Source organism: Dasypus novemcinctus, chromosome X (genome assembly GCF_030445035.2).
Source record: "Dasypus novemcinctus isolate mDasNov1 chromosome X, mDasNov1.1.hap2, whole genome shotgun sequence".
NCBI classification, from domain to species: Eukaryota; Metazoa; Chordata; class Mammalia; order Cingulata; family Dasypodidae; genus Dasypus; species Dasypus novemcinctus.
Genome location: NC_080704.1, coordinates 50689583 through 50710480, shown reverse-complemented (window position 1 = coordinate 50710480; position 20898 = coordinate 50689583). Strand labels below are relative to the sequence as shown.

General features: G+C 36.1%; 1 protein-coding gene across 1 annotated transcript in view; it reads left to right on the top strand.

Annotated features, from left to right (window-relative positions):
- MAOB (monoamine oxidase B) overlaps window positions 1-20898 on the top strand; it is a 132977-nt gene that overhangs the window by 37773 nt on the left and 74306 nt on the right. The window contains exons 2-3 of the mRNA XM_058292115.2: window positions 9435-9529; window positions 12032-12169. Coding sequence (XP_058148098.1) covers window positions 9435-9529; window positions 12032-12169 — 233 coding nt within the window. The remainder of the gene's footprint in view (window positions 1-9434; window positions 9530-12031; window positions 12170-20898) is intronic.

Sequence of the window (20898 nt, the reverse complement as noted above, 5' to 3'; positions counted from 1 at the left end):
TCAAATCCCACAGAAAAAAGGTATGAAAAAAATACACCAAAATGTTAATATTAGTGTTCTCTGGTGAGTAGTTTGAGTGATTTTTAATTTCTTCTTTTTATTTATTTAAATTTATAGAATCCCTCAATGGAGGTATGCAATGTGTTAATTAACAGTTTTGACAAGTCCAGTACAATAGAACCCTGTTTAACATTTTTCTAAAAATTTCTTTTTATTAATTTTTTAAAAGATTGTGCAGCTATTACTCATATGCCTACCATCTAGATTCTATAATATATGTTTTGCTATATTTGCTTTACTCCATTGTATTCATTTATCCATCTCTATCCATCTACCAATCCATCTTCTTTCCTGTTTTCTTTAAATTTCCCCTTTATAAGAGAAGTTGTAGGTTTACAGAACAATGATGCATAAATACAGAATTCCCTTATATCACCCCACCACCAACACCTTGCACTGGTGTGGAACATTTGTTACAATTTATGATAGCACATTTTTATAATTGTACTATTAATTAAAGTCCATGGTTAACTTGGGTTTCACTGTTTATGTAGTATATCTCCATGGATTTAAAAATAATTGTTACTATATATACAATCTAACATTTTTTCTTTTAAAATATTCAGATATATGTTTCAGTGCTGTTAATTGCATTCACTGTTGTGCTATCATCACCACCATCCATGGCCAAAAAATTCCCATCTTTCCAAATTGGAACTCTGTACATTTTAAGCCTTAACTTCCCATTCATTCAAAGTAAGTCACAGACATCAGTAATTACCTCAACACGCTTATCCTTAACCGGCTTTGTGTAAATCAGCATTTCCCAATGACCACACAAATGACGTTTTTGATTAATGGTTATGAATGTTATCAAAGTTTCATGCTCCACAGGGCAGACTTTATTGTTAAATATTTTCTTCCACTGCCTTCTTGACTCCATGGTTTCTGATGAGAAATTGCCGTTTAATCTTATCTAGGCTCCCTTGTACATAACACGTTGCTTTTCTCTTGCACCTTTCAGAACTCTCTCTTTGTCCTTGGCATTTGACAGTTTTGCTACTGTATTGGTCAGCTGAAGGGGTGCTGATGCAAAATACCAGAAATCTGTTGGCTTTTATAAAGTGTATTTATTTGGGGTAGAAGCTTACAGTTAACAGGCCATAAAGCATAAGTTACTTCCCTCACCAAAGTCTGTTGCCATGTGTTTGAGCAAGATGGCTGCCGACGTCTGCCAGGGTTCAGGCTTCCAGGATTCCTCTCTTCCCAGGGCTCATTTCTCTCTGGGCTCAGCTGCTCTGCTCTCTCCACAAGGCCAGCTACAGACTATCAGGCAAATGGCTCATCTCTCTTCCTGGGGCCTCTGCCATGTCTAAGCAAGCCGCCTACTTCTCCGTGTGTTTACTTCCCGGGGCTGCAGCATTAAAACTCCAACTAACTCCTGTGCTTTGTCATTTTCTCTGTAAGTCCCTGTCCCCTTTGTGGGCAGGGACTCAATGTCCTATTGACATGGCCCAATCAAAGCCCTAATCATAATTTAATCAAGTAAAAGTGAAACCTCTGACAGACTAGTTTACAAACATAATCCGATATCTGTTTCTGGAATTCATAAGTAATACCAAACTGCTATAGCTGCTATCTGTATGGGCATGGATCTTTTCAAGTTTATCCTGTTTGTGGTTCATTGAGATTCTTGAATGTATGTGCTCAAGTCTTTCATTAAATTTGTGAAATTTTTAGCCATTTTTTCTTTAAATATTCCTGCCCCTTTCTCTCTTTTTTCTCCTTCTGAGACTCCCATAACACATATATTGGTCAGCTTGTTGGTGCCCCACAGGTGTCTTTGTTTCTGTTCACTTTTTAAAATTCTTTCTTCTTTCTCTTCCTCAACTTGAATCATTCCAATTGTCTTGTCTTCTCATATACTGATTCTTTCTTCTGTCAGCGCCAGTCTGCTGTTGCAACCCTCTAGGGAATTTTTCATTTCAGTTATTATGGTCTTCAACTCCAGTAATTATTTTTTGTTCCTTTTCAAAACTTTTATCTCTTTATTGGGATTTTCATAGTGTTTATTCATTGTTTTCCTGATATCCATTAGTTTTTTCTCTGTATTTTTCCATCATGTTCTTTATATTGACAATCTTTTTTTAAAAGTCTTTGTCTGGTATATCCACAGACTGCTTTTCTTTGTCGGTATTTCCTGATTTTCCATCCTATTTTTTTGGCTGGTCCATCATTTCCTGTTTCTTTGTTTGTCCTGTAATCTTTTATTGTGCACTGTACATTTAAGTTATTTAACATGTTAATTCTGGTGTTTAGTCCCTTGGGCATATGTTCTTTAAGAGTTTATCCAGTTGGTGATATAACAGAGATTTCCTTGAGTGCCAGGAGTTAACAAAACCAAAATAACTAAAAAGAGAAACACCTTTTACAGTCTTTGCAAATTGGCTCTGTGTTCGCTGGTGTTTTCCTTCAATGTTTAGACCTCCTTTCAAGAAAATCAGCTCAAGCAAAGTGAACTACAGGGTCTTCTCTTTCTGTTCTGAGCCTGAGTCTTATCCTGAACTTTTGCTTGTTCCTGACCTTAGGAATTGCCCTATTTACAGGAACACCAAAGTTGGTATTCACTTGCCCCAGGCTGCTCTTATCTTATTGATTTTACAGAAGTCTAGTTGCTGTCAAGCTGTTTCTGATTGCAGGGCAAATTCTGGGATGGCAAGCTAGGGACATGTTTCCTTGTTGAGTTTTTCAGGCTGCCAATAGTTAAGCATTGACATACAGGCAACCCAGTATGTGCTTAGTGGTTACTCTAACCCCTCCTGAATAGACTAAGGGTTCCAAAATGGAGTACAGGCTAACTCCATACTGTGCCAGGGAATGGTGGGGAAATGACCAGTAAGAGCTCCAGGAGCTTCTCTTACACTTCCTACAGCTGTGTTTTCTTGGTTCATCACTCACTCAGTTACTGTCACCTTTAACTGTTTGCTAGGGTTTTGAGGAAGTTATTTCTGCCAGTTTTTGTTAGTTGTTCCAAGATTTGGGGAGGATAATGTTTCCCTGGAATGTATTACACTGCCATCTTGGTTGATCAAAAGTCCTCTCTGGTATGCTTTTAGAAAGAGTATTCTTGGAAACATTTGTGTTTCTTTATTCATGCATATCCTGTCCAATTCTCTAAATGATTTGAGACATGGGAATTAAATTTTTGTTTTATGGAACAGATTTTAAAATGAATAATTTAACATGCAAACTTGAGAAAGAAAAAGCTATAATTTCTAGGTTTGTTTCCCTTTTTCATGGGATACCATGTTGAGGTAAAGAGAAAACAAATTTTGTCTACTGCAGTTATAATACACAAAAGATATTCAGTTGCTTTCAAGCAAAAATCGATAAAGAGAGACACTTGGATATGAAACAAGTCTCATTATGATTACTGACATTTCAAGAAAATGCAATCATTTGCATATAAAGCTTGATGAAGAAACAATTTTTATGGTTTTAGACATATTCTGAAAGCCCTTGGAAGACAATCTCATTCTAACATCTTGAAGCTGCTGCATCTGCAGAAAGGTTTCTATGGCAACTTATGAAAGCTCAATGTTTTATATCCTTTCCAAGATCATAAATCATCCCACAGCTTGAGTCTTTGGTAAAGGTCTCCTTTATTTTACAAGCTATTGCCATTTGTTTTTGTGTTATATATTTTGATCATCTTAGAGAAAACAGAGCAAGGTTTGCATGCTTCCAAGGAGGCATGGAGTCATATCTTCTTCATTTTTTAATGCTAGATGTGGATAATGTAATACTAGTCTTTGCATCTCAATGATCGAAATGATGATATACATTGATATGTTTGGTTTATGTCATGTGGAGTTTTGGTTTCCTAAAAAGGCATGATTGGTGTCTTCTCAGGGAAGAAGAGTCAGTCCAAACTTAAGGAGATGGAACTGTTTGGTCAAAGCAACTCAATGTATAATTCAGTGAAACAGTCCTAGAGAGTGCTGCATTGCATCAAATACTTTCGGACATCCTATAATGATATGGTCTCAAGGCTTTGAACACTTACTGGTGATTTTTTAATCAGTGTAGTCTTTCTGAGAAAGTTCATAAATATATTTCTGATTTTAAAACTCTGCACGCTTTGAGAATTTTGCTTTCACAACACAGGACTTTGTGTAAGATAGGATTTAATATGGCTTACGAAAAACACATAGGACACAGAGGTAAAACTGTGTTTTAGACCTAGCTCTGCCATTGTTAGCTGTTTAATTCTAAACAAGCCATTGAAACTCACAGAGCCTCCATTTCTTAATCTGAGAATTGGGGATAACAATGCAATTTTCATTGGGTTATTGTTAAGGATTGAATGTGTGCAAGGTTTGAAAATTGTGCAGTGCTGTACAAATGTAAGGTGGTTATTATTTTGGTTGATTGCCTTTATTTCCACCCCTTTCCCTTTGAAAAAGTCAAGGATATCCTTTAAGTGTGACCAGAGAAGGAAATCAGTGTCAGTATGTATGATTATTTTCATTCCTTACAATATAGTAAATATTCTATGTTTATATAGACACACATTGCATCCATTTATTTATTTATTGACTAAGAAATTAAGTGGCATCTTGGTCAAAAGGTATTAAATAAATCCATTTAACAAATATTTAAGTGCCAGCTGTCTACTAGCATTGAGGAGACAAAGGCAGGCTGAGGTTCAAAATAAATGAATAAATTCTTATCAGTCAGGAAATGATTTTTATGAGTTTCAAGCCTGGAATATAAGGCGGTTCAAGTGATGCACTGCAGATGGGTACTGAGCTGGTGCAGTGAAAGGGGGCATGCAGTCCAGCCCATACTGCCAGCCAAGCCACCTGCACTGATGTGGGTTGCATTCACCTGAAAGAGGACTCCTGTTTGAAATTTCCTGCCAGGAGGGTGTATAACTTATACCAAAGCACTGATTGTGCTACCAGTGGCCCTGATAGTGGGCCCTGAAGGTGGGGCATCCTTGTACTGTCTTTGATCTCAAAGGGAATGCTTTCAGTGTTTCACCATTTTGTATGGTGACAAGCGCAAGACCTGCTTGTTATCTTGAGTCAGATTGCCTGAATTTGAATACTGGCTCTGCCACTTACCTGCTCTGTAACCTTGGGCACTTTATTTGGCCTCTCTAGGCTTCCCTTTCTACACTGGCCCACCTCATAGAGTTGTTGGAAGGATAAATGAATTAAATGTAATACACTTAGAATAGAAGCTGGCCCATAGTCAGTGCTCAAAAATGTTAGCTGTTTTTACTGATGGCTTTACCTGTTCAGGGACTCGTTATCCTGTATTTAAAAGTTCAACAGCTGATATCTGAATTCTACCGAAAAATACCACTTTCCTTGATTGAATTTGGGTTCAAACTGTGGACAGTTTTCTTCTTACCCTAGATCTTTTTTGTTGGATTTCTGTTAAATAACTAAAAAACACTCTTTTTATAGACATCAAAGTATTCCAGTTCTTTGATGAGATATGCCTGTACCTTTTACCAGAGTTGCAAAGTTAAAGATACTTTGAGGTATGGTTAATTTCATTATCAGTTTTGGTTGACAAGATTCTGGGTTGTTGTTGTTGTTGTAGCATTAAATTCGGAAAAATTCTTTATGTAGTGTCAAAATACAAATGTTTCATAATGTTTTCAAAACAATTACCTGCACATTTTAAAATGTTTAAAAGTGTTGTTAAATATCAGATTCTGATATGGAGAACATGAAACAGATTGACAAAGCAAAGAATGAGGCAGATGGTGATTCTTCCTTCCTTTCATATCTGAACTCTATCTAGCTCTCTTAAGATACTTTGAAGAGGTCACTTTTAGGTGTTACCGTCACTGTGTATATTTTCCAGTCTCTTACAGTATCTAGCTCTTGGGCCATTTTTTATGGCACAATACTGTAAGCAGAGAAGGCTAATATTGCACACCACTGATCTAGGTATTTAAAATAATATGGGCTCTAATCATAACCAAAGTAGTCATCACTTTGATGGAACCTGTTCCGAGAAAACTACTCTTGAAGAAAGACTCAATATTTTTGTAATTTTATTGCATTAGTCTACCATTGTTCATGTGTGCCATGCTGTGATTACATCCAAGGGAGATGCCCCGAAGACAAGACATTATTCACTCAGCACCATTTGGAGGCAAAAAGGAGATGACATGACCTGTCAGAGGTCTGTCAGGGACACATACTGGAAGCTTCTGAAAGTGTCAAATGATAATCAATTGGTGAAATATTCATTGATCATGCATGTTAAATTCAAACTTAATTAGCTTTTTAAAAGTACACAATGATTATAAGCTTGCTTGTAAATTGTCTGCAAGAGTTAAATATCTATGTAAAAGCAAAATTGGTATTTTAAGATTCTTATATTTAAAGATAGCACAGAAAGACATAAGATACTTTGCACCAGTCAGTGCATAGAGTTACTGTATTTTGATGTTTTCCTTTTTAATCCAAGGGTGGTGACTAAGAGTTAAAGTTTGGAGTTGATCTCTGACACTGCCACTCACTAAGTGTGTGACCTAGAGCAAGTCAATGAACATCTCTAAACCTCCACGTTTTCATTTAGCATTTCATTCAGCATTGTGAGAATGAAATGAGCTCTTGGTTATAAAGTTCTTCACACAGACCAAAGTAAATGCTCAATGCTTAGTCATAGTGGCTGTTACGGTTCTGAATATTTTCATTTTTCAACTGTTATTGCACTGTCAGGAAACTATTGTATAGCATTTAAACAGTGCCAGCTATATTGTCTAGTGTTTTTAAGACAAATCTATTTGTTAGTTTAAGGTTTTTTTTTTTCCAAGAGTATTGCTTGTTAACATTTCCAGACTTCCCAGAGGATGTAACATCTCTTATATTTTTGTTTCTACGACAAAATGTGTTAAAAGTGCCAAGCAACCAACATAAATATGAACTCTTAGTAAACAAGTCTCTTGTAAGTTGGGGAGGCTCCGTATCGTTATTTGCCTATACTTTGATCAGTCAAACCATTATTCCTTTTCACTACTCATCCCTGAGCAATCCCTTGAGAACTAGCTCTTCTTCACAATCTTAATCACCTCTGGTGACTACCTTAGCCACCAGACCCTCATTCCTAAGTTGTTTCGGTTCCCTGAAATTCCTTCCTCTTTAATTGCAATCACTTCCCTAAGCCACCAATATTTGGGTCAATTACTTTTCAAATCAAGTTTTGTCAGTTGATGTCCAATGAGCATTTTGAATGCGCCACATATAAACATTAGTGAGAAAAAGTGCAAGGAATTTCCAAAAAAAAAAAATCCCTAATGTCATATTTAAAGATATTTTGGTAACTTTCAATTCGTGACTTTTTCAGGCACATGATATGTGCGCACAACTCTATTCAATGAGTTGCTGAGACACCCATCCCCATTTGTTTTAATAACTCTATGTTTTGCATCATATATTATTGGATAACTGCACTTAGAGTTCCCTTTGTGGAATATAAAATGCTAGTGTATACAACTGATGTTGTACTTCACTCTGAATCCTTTTGTTTAAACCTCAGCATGCTCAGGTGGTTTATCTGAACTCATTGGTAACAGCTGCTGTTATGGATGCATGTTATTTCATTTGTTGAATTGATGCTTGATAAGAGAAATGTCATTGTATTATCTGCTATTTTGAATTTAGATAGAAGTGATTTTTTTCTTTTTTCCTTATGAAGGTAAAATTGGAAAATAGGAGTGAGAAATCCTAGCCCTGCATCCCTAAATTAGGCCACTGGATGGGGCTTGTGGCCTTTGGGCCTTTACCCTGCTATTCTCCCAATAAACTGGAAACCTCTGCACTGCATCAAGGAGAGATCAGAATATGGATGAACTCAAATAATGAAATACCAGATCAGCCTTTTTTAAAAATGGGCTTCTTCCTTTTACGATAGCCATTAGATGATGACTGAGACCTCAACTTTTCATTAGCACTTTTACCAGGGGATCACATTTTATGTTGTATGGAGACTAATCAAAACACAAGGTACAAGAGTATTCTAAAAACATGTTGATCCAAGCAAAGTGAAAAATATCTTTGGAAAAAATGCAGATGCAACCAATGGAGAGAATGGGCCTCATTGAAAGTAGTATTATGTAATGGTTTTGAATATAGACACTGGAACTAAACTGTCTGGGTTTGCCTGCCGGCTTAACCACCTATTCCTTATGTAACCTTGAACACTTCTTCTTGCTTCAGTTTCCTCAGCCAGAAAAAAGGAACATCAATAGTATCTTATTTCAAATGGTGGTTGTGAGAAATCAAAACACTTAGAAGAGTAGCTCAAATGTAGTCATCAATGTAGGAATATTAGTTATTTTTATGGAAATCTTTTTTCTCCTCTACTAGTGGGGTCTGAAAGTTCCAGTACTATTTTTTCAAAAGACAAAATAGAAGCTCTTTTATTTACCTAAAAAGCACAGCAGCATCTTGGCATTTCATTGATTTTATTTGATCTCATAAGGCAAATGAGAAAGGTAATTGGAACTGAGAAAATTCAATTCATCATGGTAAGAGCACCAGAGTCTGTCATCTGAGCAAACTCTTACTAAACTCTGTAATAGTGTAGATGCAGTATTTTAACAGTTCTGAGGCCCAAAACTATATCCCAGCTGTACTTGTACTAAAAACTAAATGCACGACCAATTATATTTGTCAAAACTCATTGCACTGTGTACTGAACCAGGTAAGATTTTTATTGTATGTGAATATACCTCAATAAAGCTTATTTTTAAAAACCTGTTTCAGGATGAGGGGAATGAAGTTGGCATTCAATAAGTAGTTTTGATGAAATTAATAATTGAATAAAAGAATGAAAAAATGGAGTCATTTCATTCTTCAGCAGTGGATCACATCAGGGAATTAAGATACATAACGGGGTCAAATTTTATGTCCTTGGTTTTGAAACTTAACATCAACTTCCAAAAGTCTACTTTTAAAGCCCAGTATCCTGAGTTTTCTGGGTTTTTCATATTTACCTTAAGAATGAAGTCAGTGGCTAGTCTTGGTCCTCAGTCTGCTGGGACTCATACATTTCCTTTGAGTGTGGCCTTGTGTTTTCACTTATATTGCCAGACATATAATCATGCAATTTAGTCCTTAAAGATAGACATTTTGATATAGTGGCCAAGGTTGTTTTTAAGGTTTGATACATTTACCAGAAATAAAATTCATTTTGCTCTTTCTAGAAACATCTGCTGGTTTCCCAGACTTGGAATCTGGGCTTCTACTGAGAAACCCTATCCACCTGGTATTTGGTAAATTGAATGTTAACATTGGGCCTCATGTGAGCCAAAATGGACTTTTCCCATTGACTTCTTTTTTCTTATTGACTATTAGTATGAGGAACTTTCTGGGTTGTCTGTAAAGTACCTGATTTTCTCCCAGGTATGGCAGCAGCCAAACTTCTCCACGACTCTGGCCTGAATGTAGTTGTTCTGGAAGCTCGGGACCGCGTGGGAGGCAGGACTTACACCATTAGGGTAAGACGTTAAGAATGGCAAAGAGAAAAATGGGACTAAAGCTGAGTTTTTTGTTTGTTTTGCTTTTTTTTTTTTACCTAAAAGTCCTGAGTTTGGTTTTACTCTTTCTGAGAAGGTAAATTTTAATCTGAAACATATTACATAGCTTCTCTTTCAATTTGCCCGCTTTTACTCTTTATTCTGTCCTTTTTCTCTTCTTGCCTCATGATACTTGGCACCACACAGTTAAGATTTAAGATTGGGGATAAAGGAGGAAGGAAGTGGGCATGTATGTGTGTGTGTCTAAGTAGAAGAAAAATATCAATTTCTTTGTACCTTCCAACTCTAACTTCAAAGCCTCTCTAACACCAACACAGTCATTTCAACCATACTAACTAAACTTTCACCTGGATAATTTTCCTTCATCTTTTTTCTTTCAGATTATGGTCATACATTTTATGTATTTATTTTTTATTAAAGAAGTTGCAATCTCTTTACAGATTACAATCATGCATAAAATATGGGCTCCCCGTATACCACCCTATTAACACCTTGCATTGGTGTGGTCCATGTATTACAACTGATGAAAGCACATTTTTATAATTGTGTTATTAACTATATTCCTTGGTTTAATTTAGGGTTCACTGTTTGTGTTGTGCAGGTCTATGGATTTAAAAAAGTATATTCTAGTACCATATATGCAACCTTACATTTTCCTTTTTGTCATATATTTTAATGAATTTTTATCACTTTATAAATGTCCTTATTTAAATTGCTAGTTAATTGTTTCAATTCTGATATTTTTCCCTCAAATTAATGATTTTCTGTTGAAAATAGGGCTAAGTATAGCAGGTTTCTTTACAAGGAAATCTCCTACTTCCATATATTCAAGATTTTAATAATAGAATTAGGTGCTACCAATATAGTTTCATTTCCAGAGAGAAGAGAAATATAAAATCTCAACAACTTGCCTTTTGGAAGGATTTGTCAATAATATATGTTTAACATTCGTACCTGTTACTTACTTTTAGTCCTTTCCTCTACAATTGAATTTGTTCTCAACAAATGTTATTGGGTGCCTACTATGTGTCAGGTACAGCAATCACCAAAATAGGGCCTTACCCCAAGTTGTTCAGAGTCTCCTGGAAGATTTTGACAGGTAATTACAACTCATGAGAAGACGTGCTTCAATGGGGGATAGGTGCTGGGCTGGGGTCGTGCCATGGGAGACATAGGAGGGGCCTTCACCAAAGTCTATGACCCAGAAGGCTTTCTGACTAAAAACCATATAAAAAAAAACCCCACATTGACCTAGACATAAACCCTATATCCTAGTTATCTGTGATTCCATGCAGTTCTCCAAACTTGTCCTAGCCCTTCTCATCTCTGGGCCATTGTTTATGCCATTACCTGCTTGTAAATCTCTCTTTACCATTGTCACATGGAAAAACCTTGTCCATATGCCAAATTTTAGTTTACATATCTCCAGGACATCATCCCTTTCTATTCTAGACAGAAGCACTCGCCTTTCTTCTGTGTTAATACCTCTTACTAGTTCCACACATGGGACAAACATTGGATGTTGCCACATAGGGTTCTTTCTTATGTATATTCTTTCATTCGGGTTTGGAACCTCCATATTTCTATATCCAGCACATAATGGTGCCTTGTACAAAAAAAGAGGCCCATTTAATATGATTAGGTTTTGTATTTTCAAAAACACCCTTCTTTTATTTATTCAAAAAAGGTATTAGGAAATTGCTATAAGCGTTTGGAATACACCAGTAATAAAACAAAGATGCCTGCCCCTGTGAAACTTATGTTCTTTTTTCAGGGGTAGGTGTGGTGCTAGACAAGAAGCAAACAAACAAAAACCAGGAAAGGAGGGCCTTCTCTGGTGTCCCTGACCAATAGATACCCAGTTCTGCTTGTACACATTCAGAGATTAGGAACTTTATTACTCATTCTTGTTCAATGGTTGCACTTTAGCCATTGGAAGTGAAGCTGATTCAAGACCATACTAAAATCCAGTTAAAATAAAAGCAACTTCAAAGAATCAAATTATGACCAAATATTCCCTAAAGCTACCTTTCACATATTTGGATTCGCAAACCACATAAGAAGTGATAATTTCCTTTTTACTTTTCCTCTAACATTAGGTGACTCAAAATTAGCCTGAGATACTGAATAAAAAGAAATTCATCAACAACTCATAGCTTATGAATTCATGGCACTAAAAATCAAACCATGTTATGATATGTTGTGAATGATGGGGTTTAGAAGTCTCTTGCCTGTTAAATTTTATCAATTTTGTTTTAAAATTAAAGATTGATTTAATAACTAAGTCACATAAATCATGAAGTAGACTTGAGAGCAGAATCAACTTCTTGATGGATACACCCAAGTAGTATCTATAACCTGTGAAATACCAATGTATACATATGCTTATTTCAGGACTGTCTTTTAAAATTAGAAATAACATTTTCACAAATATTAATTATAATTTTCTCCATGGAAAAACAGAACCAAAAGGTTAAATATGTGGACCTTGGAGGATCCTACGTTGGGCCAACCCAGAATCGTATCTTAAGATTAGCCAAGGAGCTAGGATTGGAGACCTACAAAGTGAATGAGGTAGAGCGTCTGATCCACCATGTAAAGGTAAGCCTGCACCAGTCTTTCAAGGATTTGAAGGCTTCTCCATGGGTATTTCCATATATAAGTTCCAGATGATTCTTTCGGAGGATTTTCTGCATCTCTGAATGATGCATATGTATTTTAAACCTATTTGGCTATGCTGAGAATTTATTCACTGTTATCAAAGTGAGACTAGGTAGAAAAATCTAAACCTATTTAGAAAGGGTGTCAATGAAGTCATATTGCCCATTTGGTAAAAATTTTAACAAAAGCATTAGAGAAAAAATATTTGTGATTGATTTGTAAATATCCTTATTTAAATATCTGGGGCTGTTTCATGTTATACAAAAACCTATGTACAGTTTAATAAATGCTGTCCTAGACTTCACATTTTAAAGAGTATTTTGGAATTTTATCATTATGTCCCACATACCAGCTAAGGATACTCTTCTTCTGAGATTTACGTAAAAATCGCTCAAGTTCCACATCCCCTCTTTCTTGAATTTCTGTGAGTTTACTTCAATTTCTGTGAATACGGAGATTCAAGATTTCTGCGAATTTACTGGGTCTCACATTCCCATGATCATTTGTAGCTCATGGGTCCTGCTTCCTCTGATGCCTATACTCATTCACATCTCATGTCTTATGACTCTTTTCTTCCCTTTGTTCTATATGAAACAGAGTTCAATACTAGCCTCTTTGTCTTGATTTTTCTTAGATTACCCAAAGCATTTGTGCCCAGCACACTCCACTAAAGTTTTGAGCAATGGAGGGATTTTGATTTGTAGAAATACAATTTACAATTGGATATTGGGCATCCTAACTCTAATAACCCTTCAGATCATTGCAGTCCTGGAATTTAGCATGGCAATACTGAAATTTGCTGTACATCAATCAGCAGCTCTTGGTAAATACCCTTCGTTTGGTTCCTTACTTTCAAATGTAGGTTATGTTGACCAATTTCTTATGACTTCCTTGTTCTACCTTTAAGACTTGCACAGACTGTCTTCCCAGAACACTGGGATCTCTTTTAGGTTTTCCAGCAAAGCAGGTGACCAGAGATTATATTCACTCATCTGTCTTTGTGTTTACTTGGTTCCTGTTCTCTTCAGAGCTCTGTGTAGGATGCCTTATTTTTTCTAGGTAATCTTATGGCTGACATCAGGTTCCGTGTTTGAAAAAGATTGTTCATTGTCATCATTTGAAGAAATGATGTTACACTTACACTTAAATAATTTTTCTCAGTGATTGCCAAATGTGATGCTTTCTTAGATTATTTCACATCATCTATATGCAGCTAAGAAAATATATGTCATAAAGTGGTATCCCTCACTTGATACAAGGTAAATACATATGCCAAAAGTGCTCTTTATAAAATTTAAAATGAAAATAAATGCCATTACTTTTTAGTTATTACAAAAATGAAGTGTGTTTATAGTTTTAAAAAATTAGAAAATATGCAAAACTGTTCCATAATCCAAACTAGAGAAAATCACTCTTCAATGTTCTCTTGATTCATAGATTTTCATATTCCTGTATTGTTATTTTCTGACCTCTGGTGGAGGAAATGGGAAATATCAGTGCACTTAAAAATATTTATACATATGCATGCGTTTCTGTTGTATATACTAATTTACCAGTATTCTTTAATTCTCACTAATTATGAAACAAAGGTTCTTGACAAAAGAGTCAATTTTATCTCCTTGTGATCATATCCAGTGAAGAGAGCTGCGTAATAATAAACAATGATAAAGACCTTATAACTACAAAGTCTTCCCCAACTAAATACTTGCTTTCAACCAGCACCCACACTGTCTCTTTAGTCACATGTCATTTTTTTCTCATTTTTAACCCACAAAAAACATGTTGTGTGACTATATCCATTTCTGGAATTATTGACAAGAACTCTGACATTTTATTTCCTACTACATACCTGATAAAGTAGTTCAGAAATTTGCCTCCTCTATTGTGGTAGTCAATATTCTGTGCATTACATGTTTTATTACCTGTTTTAATAACTACTCTGCACAAGTCCAAACTATGACCAGATATTTGTGCTTTATTTCTTCATCAGACTTGCATATATTTCTTAACCTGCAGCCTGAGAGCAAGGAGTATGGTACTTACCTTATTGTCATATCCTGCTATTCAAGCATACCTGTTGAAAAGATATGCCTTATTTCTTACATGGCCATTAATAGAAGATAAATGTTACTTTCATAATTAATAACATTAGGCTAAGGAACTTGGGCATACTGTTTGGAATTGAAACTGATGAACTGGGACTACCCAGACAAGGGTAGCTCATGGTGGGCTAACTACACAAAAAAGGAATGTCTTCTTCAAAAGAGGGTGGCTGTCAATATCACCAGTTTTCTGGTAGCTCTAGAAGAAATGCTCTGCTAATATATGTGGCGTTTTCATGCTTGCTCCATAACATGCTTCCATAACTCCTTGTCAGCTGTCATGAAGAGGCCCATATACTGCCTGGATCAGATCTGTAGGAAATGTTTATACCTACCAATGTCATTCATTTTAGTGTTACTGTAGCTCAAGCTCCCGTTGTTAAAATGTGATTTTCCAAAGCCTTGGTGGTGAGTGAAAGATGTGACACTAAGCTACATTGGAATTTAATTGTCAGTGATCACTTTGGCTCAAATCTATGTAATTTAGATGTTTTCTTCACTTCTGAAGTCAGCTATAGACTTGTTAATGCTTGACAATTATTTTTAAGCATCTACTCAGTTTTTCCCTTTATTAGATAAGTTGTGGGTTTAAGAAAAGTCATGCATAAAATACAGTATTCCCATATATCACCCCACCACCAGCACCTTGCACTGGTGTGGAATAATTTGTTACAATTAATGAAATCACATACTTATAATTCTGTTATTAACTATAGCCTATGGTTTAACTTAGTGCTTGCTGTTTGTGTAGTACAGTTCCATGGATTGTTTCTAAAAAAATTATTCTGTTACCTCATATACAATGTAACATTTCCCTTTTTAACCACTTTCAGATATATGTTTCAGTGTTGGTAATTATGTTCCCAATGTTGTACTACCATTACCACCACCCATTATCAAAACATCTCCAATATTCCAAATAGGAATTCTGTACATTTTAAATCTTAACTTCCCATACCCTGTCCCCACTGAATCCTCTGGTAAACTGTATTCTGTATTCTGACTCTATGAGTTTACTTATTCTGATTATTTTATGTCAGTGAGATCATACAATAATTGCTCTTTTGTGTTTCTATTATTTCACACAACATCATGTATTTAAGGATCATCTATTTTATCATATGTATCACAACTTCATTCTTTTTATGGCTGAATAATACTCCATTGTATGTATATACCATATTTTATTTATCCATTCAATGGTTGATGGACACTTGGGTTGCTTCCGTGTTCTGGCAATTTTGAATAGTGCTGCTGTGAACATCATTGTGCAAATACCGATTCAAGTCTCCGCCTTCAATTCTATTGAGTTTGTACTTAGTCCTACGATTGTTGGGTCATAAGGTATTCTGTACTTAATTTTCTGAGGATCTGCCAAACTGTCTTCCACAGCAGCCACACCATTTTCCATTGTCAACCAGCAATTAATGAGTGTTTCTCTCTCTTTGCATCCTCTCCAACACTTGTAATTTTCCATTTTTAGTAGCAACTGTTATAATGGATGTGAAATGGTATCTCATTGTGATTTTCATTTGAATTTCCCTAATAGCTAATGATGTTGAGCATCTTTTCAGGTACTGTGTGTGGCCATTTGTGTATCTTCTTTGGAGAAATGTCTGTTCAAGCTTTTTGCCAATTTTTAAATTGGGTTGTCTTTTTGTTGTTAAGTTGGAAGATTACTTTATATATTCTGGTTAGTAAACATTTAGCAGATACATGGTTTCCAAATATATTTGCCCATTGTTTAGGTTGTTATTTTACTTTCATGATAACCTTTTTTGAGGCACAAAAGTTCTTCATTTTGATGAGGTCAGATTTATCTATTTTTCTTTTGTTGCTTGTGCTTTGGTTAGAATGTAAAAAATCGTCATCTAAAAGAACATCCTGAAGATGTTTCCCTATGTTTTCTTCTAGGAGTTTGATAGTTCTGGCTCTTACATTTATGTATTTGATCTATTTTCAGATGATTTTTATATAAGGTGTGATGTGGGGCCCTCCTTTTTCTTTTTCTTTTTTCTTTTTAAAGGTTTATTTATTTATTTATTTCTCTCCCCTCCCCCACCACCCCAGTTGTCTGTTCTCTGTGTCTATTTGCTGCGTCTTCTTTGTCCGCTTCTGTAGTTGTCAGTGGCATGGGAATCTGTGTTTCTTTTTGTTGCATCATCTTGCTGTGTCAGCTCTCTGTGTGTGCGGCACCATTCCTGGGCAGGCTGCACTTTCTTTCGCTCTGGGTGACTCTCCTTACAGGGCCCACTCCTTGTGCATGGGGCTCCCCTACACGGGGGACACCCCTGCGTGGCACGGCACTCCTTGTGCGCATCAGTACTGCGCGTAGGCCAGCTGCACACGGGTCAGGGAGGCCTGGGGTTTGAACCGCGGACCTCCCATGTGGTAAACGGATGCCCTAATCACTGGGCCAAGTCCGCCACCCTCCTTCTTTTTCTTGAAACGGAGGTACAGTTTTTCCAGCACCATTCGTTAAAGAGACTACTGTTTCCCAATTGAGTGGTCCTCACCCCCTTGTCAAAAATCAGTTAGCTAGAAATGTGAGTGTTGATTTCCGGGCTCTTAACTCTATTCCATTGGTCTATATATCTGTCCTTGTGCCAGTACCATGCTGTTTTGATTACTGTGGCTTTGTAATAAGTTTTAAGATGGGGAAGTATGATTCCTCCAACTTTATTCTTCTTTTTTAAGATGGCTTTGCCTATTTGGACCCACTTAGCATTTTATATAAGTTTTATGAGTGGCTTTTTCATTTCTGCAAAAAGGTTGATGGAATTTTGATTGGAATTGTGTTGAATCTATAAATCACTTTGGTTCAGATATCATAACAATATTTAGTCTTCCAAACCATGAATATGGAATGTCCTTGCATTTATTGAGTTTTTCCTTGATTTCTTTTAGCAATATTTTGTAAATTTTTGTGTACAAATCCTTTACATTCTTGGTTAGATTTAGTCCTAGATATTTGATTATTTTAGTTGCTACTGTGAATGGAATTTTTTCTTGATTTCTTCTTCAGATTGTTCATTGCTTGTATATAGAAACACTACTTATTTGAGGTATTGATCTTGTACCTGCTATTTTTTTTATTTTATTTTATTTTTTATTAATTTTTTTTAAAATTGACTTTGTAATAATATTACATTAAAAATATGTATGTGAGGTCCCATTCAACCCCCCCCCCCCCACCCCACCTCTCCCCCCCCCCAGCAACACTCATTCCCATCATCATGACACATCCATTGGATTTGGTAAGTACATCGTTGGGCACCTCTGCACCTCATAGTCAATGGTCCACATCATGGCCCATACTCTCCCCCATTCCATCCAGTGGGCCCTGTGAGGATATACAATGTCCGGTGATTGCCTCTGAAGCACCATCCAGGGCAGCTCCATGTCCCAAAGACGCCTCCACCTCTCATCTCTTCCTGCCTTTCCCCATACCCATCAGCCACCATGTCCACTTTTCCCAATCCAATGCCACCTCTTCTATGTGGACATTGGATTGGTTGTGTCCATTGCACCTCTATGTCAAGAGGAGTCTCACATTCCACATGGATGCTGGATGCAATCCTCCCACTTTCAGTTGTAATCACTCTAGGCTCCATGGTATGGTGGTTGTCCTTCTTCAACTCCATCTTAGCTGAGTGTAGTAAGTCCAATAAATCAGATTGTAGGTGCTGGAGTCTGTTGAGGCTCAGGACCTGGCTATCACATTGTCAGTCCAGAGATTCAAATCCCCTAAATATATCTTAAACCCCAACATTAACTGCACCTCCAGCACATTAGCATGAAAGTCTTATGAAGGGAGATCCCATCTGAGTCCAGATTCATCACACATAAACACCATTTCCAAAGAGGGGCCATCTGACCTGGTAGTTAACCCCATCGGCCACGACCATAACTCCCATGGGTCTCTTTAGCCCTCCAAGGAACCAATATCTGCGGGTTGTATCTGCTTTATCTGTCTCTCTGACTCTGCTCAGTTGTGCATAAGGGCAATCCTTCTGCCAGCCTCCAGACTCTTTTTTAGAAACTCGTAGCCATATAAACTCATTTCTCCTTTCCATTTCCCCCTTACTTTAGGTCAAACAGCATTTTAAAGTCATGTTATTTTATGTAGACAGGGATATTCTGCTGATCCGCATTGAACCTTCCGTATAAGGTCATTTTCCAGTTGCATCATCAGTTGGTAGTTGATAGTGGTCCCTCGGTGCCAGGGAGGCTCATCTCCGGGTGTCATGTCCCATGCTGGGGGGAAGGCATTGCATTTACATGCTGAGTTTGGCTTTGAGACTGGCCACATTTGAGTAACATGAAGGCTGACAGGAGGAAATTCCCAGGCACAATGTTGCTCTAGGCCTTGTTCTTATTTTATGTACCTGCTATTTTGATGGATTAATTTATTAGCTCTATGAGCTTTGTTGAAAAGCTTTATTTTCTGTATATAGGACCATGTTATCTGCAAATAGGAAATGTTTTACTTCTTCCTTTCCAATTCGGATGCCTTTTAATTCTTTTTATTGCCTCCGGCAAGAACTTCCAGTATGGTATTGAATAGCAGTGGTGACAGTGGGTTTGTTTGTCTTGTTCCTGGTCTTAGAGGGAAAGTTTTCAGTCTTTCACCATTAAATAGGAAGCTGGAGCTTTTCATATATGCCCTTTATCACGTTGTGGAAATTTTCTTTTATTCCTGGTGTTCTAAGTGTTGAAGGGGTGCTGGATTTTGTCAAATGTCTTTTCATTTATTTATTTTTCTTCCTTTCATTGTATTAAGGTGGTATTGAATTGAACTTGCATAATCAAGTGGGATTTGATCATGGTGTGTAATTTTTTTAACATGCTGTTTGATTTGGTTTGCTAGGATTTTATTGAGATTTTTTGAATCTATATTTATAAGAGATATTGGTCTGTAGTTTACTTTTCTGGTGGTATTTTTATCTGTTTTTATTATGAGACCTCATAGAATGAATTAGATAGTGTTCTCCCTCTTCAGTTTTTTGGAAGTTTGAGCAGAATTGGAGTTAATTCATCTATGAATGTTTAGTAGAATTCCCATGTGAAGCCATCTGGTCCTAGACTTTCCTTTGTTGGGAGGTTTTGGATGACTGAGGCAATCTCTTTAATAGTTATTGGTTTGTTGAGATCTTCTATTTCTTCTTTAGTCACTGAAGTTAGTGTGTTTCTAAGAATTTTTCAATTTCCTCTACATTATCTAATATATTGGTGTACAGTCATTCATAGTATTTCATTGGTGTTGGTATTATTGCTCCCCTTTCCATTTATGATTTTTGTTTGTATCCTTTCTCTCTTTCTCTGTCATTCTAGCTAAAAGTTTGTCAATTTTATTGATCTTTTCAAATAACCAACTTTCAGTTTTGATTATTCTCTATTTGATTTTTCTCTTCTCTAATCTTTTGATTTCCTTCCTTCTCACTTTGGGTTTAGTTTGCTCTTTTTCTAGTTCTTTCAGTTTAGTGATTAGGTATCTGCATCGAATTATTTCTTCTTTTTTTTTTTTACATGTAAGCATTGAGAGCTGTGAATTTGTCACTTAGCACTACCTTTGCTTCATTGCATAAGTTTTGGTATGTTGCATTTTCATTTTCATTCACCTCAAGATATTTCCCCTATTTGCTTGTGATTTCCTCTTTATTCCCTTGGCTGTTTAAGAGTATATTGTTTAATTTCCACATATTTTTAAAATTTTCATTTATCCTTCCATTATTTATTTTTAGCTTCATTCCATTGTGGTCAGAAAAGATGCATGTTATGATTTCAATATTTCTTAATTTATTGTGACTTGTTTTGTGACTTAACATATGGTCTCTCCCTGAAAATGATCTATGTGCAGTTGAGAAGAATGTCTTTTCTGGTTTTTGTTGAGCAAAATGTTTTATATATGTTTTTTAGGACTATTTGGTGGAGAGTATCATTACAGTCTTGTATATCCTTATTGATCTTTTAATTACATATTCTATCCTTTATTGACAATGGTGTATTAAAGTCTCCTACTATTAATATAGAACCATCAATTTCTCCTTTCAAATCTGTCACTATTTGCTTCATATATTTGGCGCTTTGCCCTCAGGTGCATGTTTATTTAGAGTTCTTATATCTTGTTGTTGAATTGTCCCTTTTGTAAGTATAAATGACCATCTTTGTCATTCATAACTATTTTTTACTTAAAGTCTATTTTATCTGATATTATTATGGCTACCCCAGCTTTCATTTTGTTGCTACTTGCATGGTATATCTTTAATCATCCTTTCACTTTCAACCTATTTGTATCTTTGAATGAAAAGTGAGTCTCTTGCAGATAGAATATATTTGGGTCATGCTTCTCTATCCATTCTGCCATTCTCTACCTTTTGAACAGAGAGTTTAATCCATTTACATTTAGAGTCACTACTGATAAGGCAGAACTTTGTTCTGCTATTTTGCTATTTAGCCTTTGTAAGTCAATACATTTTTTGTCCCTCACTTCTTTTAAAGCCTGCTTTTATATTGATTTATTTTCTTGTGTTATATCATATTGAGTGCCTTCTCATACCTATCTGG